The sequence below is a fragment of the Theobroma cacao genome, chromosome 5 (assembly GCF_000208745.1).
Source record: "Theobroma cacao cultivar B97-61/B2 chromosome 5, Criollo_cocoa_genome_V2, whole genome shotgun sequence".
In the NCBI taxonomy this organism is placed as follows: Eukaryota; Viridiplantae; Streptophyta; class Magnoliopsida; order Malvales; family Malvaceae; genus Theobroma; species Theobroma cacao.
In genome coordinates, this window is record NC_030854.1 from 5879425 (window position 1) to 5884189 (window position 4765).

General features: G+C 33.6%; 1 protein-coding gene across 1 annotated transcript in view; it reads right to left on the reverse strand.

The window, feature by feature from the left end:
* LOC18598234 (protein CIA1) overlaps positions 1 to 2155 on the reverse strand; it is a 4736-nt gene extending 2581 nt beyond the window's left edge. The window contains 6 exon segments of the mRNA XM_018122128.1: positions 5 to 115; positions 260 to 325; positions 533 to 597; positions 733 to 951; positions 1260 to 1406; positions 1730 to 2155. Of these exon segments, the coding sequence (XP_017977617.1) occupies positions 5 to 115; positions 260 to 325; positions 533 to 597; positions 733 to 951; positions 1260 to 1406; positions 1730 to 1924 (803 nt within the window). The 5' untranslated portion in view covers positions 1925 to 2155.

The window sequence follows — 4765 nt, forward strand, 5'->3', positions numbered from 1 at the left end:
GGGGGTGGGGGGAGGGGGGGGGGGGGGGGGGCATATTTCTCACCAGGGCGCATAACCATCACCAGATTGCATCCTTATGATGTCTGCTTCCCATATCTTCAGGGTAAGATCATCACTGCAAAACAAGTTCAATTTATTTTAGTCCTACTTCTTACAACTGTTCTGTTTGTTTGCAACAGATTTCTAATCAATGCCATACATCAGCAAAGAACATAATTCCAATTACTGCAGGTTGGAAGGAGAAAATTGTTATACATACCTACAAGTTACCAATTTGTCCCCCTTAGCATTAAAAGAAAGTGACCAAACGGTGGAAGAGTGACCACTGACCATAAGTTATTGAAACAAGAGCTTTTAGTAGTCTGACAATTTCATAAACCAGTAGACAAAAATTTTTAAGGTCTTGCAAACTTTAAAGACATCACAAGACTACTTCATGGGATGATATAAAGAAAGACTACATGTCAGGCAGTACAATAGACCAGAAAATGAGCTGAAACAGCAAAGATAGAAAGAGTTTTAGGCATATTACTTGCTAGATTCACCTAAAGTTTGTACACAGCTCCAATCGCCATCAGCATCCTCTGACCACCAAACCTACAAGTAAAAGTGGATGTATCACAAATTCAATCACGTTTCTTAATCTTGTTGGCATATAATAGAAGCATCAAAAGATCAAAGATTTTTTGGTCTTGTTATAGAGATCAGAGATCCATTTAGCCTATACAGTACCTTGACAGTGTTATCATAACTACAAGAAAACAAAATATCCATAGTAGGATGCCACTGAACCATTTTCACATCTTGAGTATGGCCTTGCAAAACTTGAAGACACTCAAATTCATTCCCTGGCATCACTTCCCAAATCCAAACAGTTTTATCTCGCCCACATGTCGCAAGAAGAGAACCTGATGCATTCCAACATACACTCTTCACTTCATTTTCATGACCCTATACACCACAGCAAATACATAAATTAATGGTTCCAATATTATCAACATATGAACCATATATTAACAAAAAAAAAAATCTAAATGCTAAATATTTGCCATATTTGACAATACTTCTAGCTGAATGTGGGAAGCATGATATTGTTTGCACTCCATTTTCTACATTGTCAAGCATTTCCCTTTAGTCACAATTTCACAGTGTAAATATGTTTTTTCTTAATGAATTGCTATTAAACAGCATGCAGGTAACATCAAAACAGACTGAAAGCTCCAAATAAATGAAGAAAAACTGACGGGATAATATAATACCTCTAAAGTGGAAACACATTCAAAGTCACCCCCAACATTTTCCCATATAGCTGTGGTAGCATCAAAGCTTGCAGTGGCCAACAATTTCCCAGAAGGTGACCAAGCACAAGACCGGACCGTTCTAGTGTGCGTTTCTTCCAAAACAGCCTGGAAAAAAAAAATCACCCACCAAGTCACCATAAATCCCTACAAAGCATCACTTAAGCTAACATTTAGAAACAAATTTTAATAAGAGGTGGAATCAATTCCATTTTGAACGAATGAATTTATCAGTAAAATTATAAATTTCAAAACAGTTCAACAAAAAATTTTTCTACGTTAGTTAAATATAAAGGGCAACAAAATTTTGAAATTTATAATTTGCTGACCTAGCAGAAATCAAGTGTACTTCCTCTTAGCAATTTTTTCAGCAAAAGGAAAAAAGAAAAATAAAAATAAGGAGAAATGAATAAAGAGAGGGAGAGGAGGACCTTGCAGTCCCAGGAACGTGTGGAGGGGCTCTGCTCCCAGATTCGAACGGTCTTATCTCCGCTACAAGAAGCGAAAACCGCTGGAACATCGGTGGCGGTGGTGGCGGGATTCCAGGCGAGGCTCCAAACCCTATCGGTGTGGCCTTGGAGCTTTTGAACCTCTTTGAGCTCTAAGTTTCCATCTAACAGCTCCATTCAACCTAATAACTGAGAAAGAAAATTAAAAAAATGAAAAAGAAATTTGATATTTATTTTTCTCGATTCGATTGGATTTTTTTGTTTGAGTGAGAGATTCGAAGCGGAGAGTAAAAGCGTCGGATTAGCGAAGTGGCAGTAGTAGTCGTACTTGAATTTTGGAATATTTTATTTGTAGCTTCTTCAGTGCAAATTTTTTGACGAGAGAAGAGAGGGGTTTCCACGCGCGCAGCCATCAGACCCGTATAAACCGGAGAACCGTGGCGTACTCGTGGCAACCTCAGGTAAATCTCGCTATATTCCTGCCCTTTTTCTTTTTTCCTTCTCATTTTTCGATTTATGGTTTAGGTACTTTAGGATCTTTTATTCACTTTGTATCAATGGTTTGCTAACTTTATTCCAATTTCTAATAGATTTTTATTAATTTGATTTAAAGAAAAAATATTCATATCCATATGCCACACACCAAAAATGTGAAAATGAACATCCCTATGGATACTTTTTTATGAAAAATATTTTTAAATATCTCACAAGTTAAGTTAAAAATTTCAGTTAAATGGTTGACATGCGAAATTGTTAAATTAATAGATTTAAAATTTTAAAAAAAGTTTTTTAATTATCTAATATATTAACAAACTTCATTTTATATTTTTATCTCGCAGTCTAAGTATCTTGCATCTTATTAGTGTTTATGAGTATCACGTTACAAACACAAAATGAAGGCTTAAACGTTAATGTTTATCATTCTCTACATTAATTCTCACCTTACTAACAAAGTACAATCTTTTTTTTTAATTGCTTGGATTTTGATGTAGCTGAAAATGCTCGATAGTAAAGATGGTTTGCTAATATATTATCAGCATTTTATATATATGCAAAATTTATGATCAAAAGTGTTTGAATACACTATGCTACCTTGATGCAAAAAAAAAATAAAGGCATTCTGACAATCAAAATTTAGTGACTAATCATTAAAAATAGGTGGGCAAAAACTTTGTAGTTGAGTTGTGCTTTTATCAACAGCTTGGTTTGGAGTATTTCTTGCATTGGAAGAAAAGATTTTGTCATTTGTCTACTTAATACAAATCTTCCACTGTAATAATTATTGCATATGGAACTAAACCCATGTAAAGTAAGCTCAAAACCCTATACACTAAGCAAAATGTGTTCATCAATCAAATCCCCTTAGTTGATAGTATAACATTCTTGATATCTGCTACTTGTTGCAGGTGCTAAAGGTACTTTGCATATCTATTATGTTATCTCGTTATTTTTATGTGAAACATATTCAAGACAAAGATAAATTGGCCAAGTCAACAATAGCCAAAGCAATTTTATGGTATTTAAGTAGTTGTTTATATAAATTCGCCAATAAGTTACACTACCAAGGATTTTATGATATGTGTAGAAGTTCTCGACCCCCTGTTTCTTCTTTTATGTCGTTTACTATGGGATGAAACTTAGTCTAAAGTTCATAACAATAGAGTCGCTAGCCTCTATTTGGTTACTCTTGTCGCTAAAAAAACTTACTCTAATTTGTTCAAGTATTAAAATACACTTCAGTACAGAAGAAAGCCTATTCAATTTACAGCTCTTTGTGATTTGAAACGCAAGACAACAGTGAAGCCTATGAATTATCAACATGAACCACACCAAAAATTTTGGTGCGTACAAGTTGGTAGACTTCATTGCAAATTAAAATTGCTTCCAACACTAATTTCCTAAATATAAGGATAGGCAATGCACATTGATGAAGGAGTTAAGACTGAAAATATTTACAAAGAGTTACTTAGATTTACAACCCAATTCATTCCTACGTCCCCTTATCATGTTTGCTTAGCAATTTAATCGCTACCAAAAATAAAAAGGCCAACATGATCAATAACATAAATGCACATAGGAAGGAAAGTTTAACCATTTTTCAATGTCTCCACTGTAACCTTCTATCTAGTGTTTCTTGTGAAAACCACAACAACAACAGTAGCAACTAAAACTACAGCTCCAATTGATGCCATAATTGAACCCCAATTCAACTTCCTTGCATTCATTTCTTCCTATTGATAACTCTATGATATAAAGCTATTTGAGCTTAATTTTGATGATAATTTAGTTTAGTTCTTGTAGTAATGTATAAAAATTAGTAAGTTTTATCTAAATTATTTTAAGTTAATTAATTTAGGTGAGTCAATCTAATCTTAATTAATTTTATACTTAAATTAGTGTTAATGTGCTTAAGATAGGTTGTTATTGATTTATTTGTACTTTTATAAGTGTTTAATGAAAGAAGACTTTCAACGGAAGAAGGAGAGCAATTTTGAGGTATAGATTTTCACTGCACATGTTCTAGTATTTTGGCCATAACTTTCTCTACAGAACTCCAAATGAGATGATTTCTAGATTATTGAAAAGCTAAGAGAAAAAGCTACAATTTTTAGTTTTATCACTTTGACCAATTCTGCTTAGAAGGTAGTCAAAAATCTTGTCGAAATTAAAAAAACTGTAACAGTCCTAGAGCAATTACGATTTCTGCTAATTAAATAGTCAAAGTCACAGCTTTGGTGGAGGTAGGCTGTAGCTCACATAGTTTGATGAGGAATTCCAAGTTAGAATTGATTTCTTTCTTCACCAAACTTGGCCTAACTTCAAAACTTTATAAAAATAACCTTTCGAAGACTTTGAGAGACATAACAAAACGTCATATTGAGAGTTGAGAATCAAGCTACAAAATCATTGAAAAAAGTCTCATTGAAGTTGAGAAGAATTTGAAGGATTTAAGAAGATTTGGAGATCAAGATTACAGTTCTTGGGTTTTTTCTATCTTTTTGTTGTTCTTTTATTTTC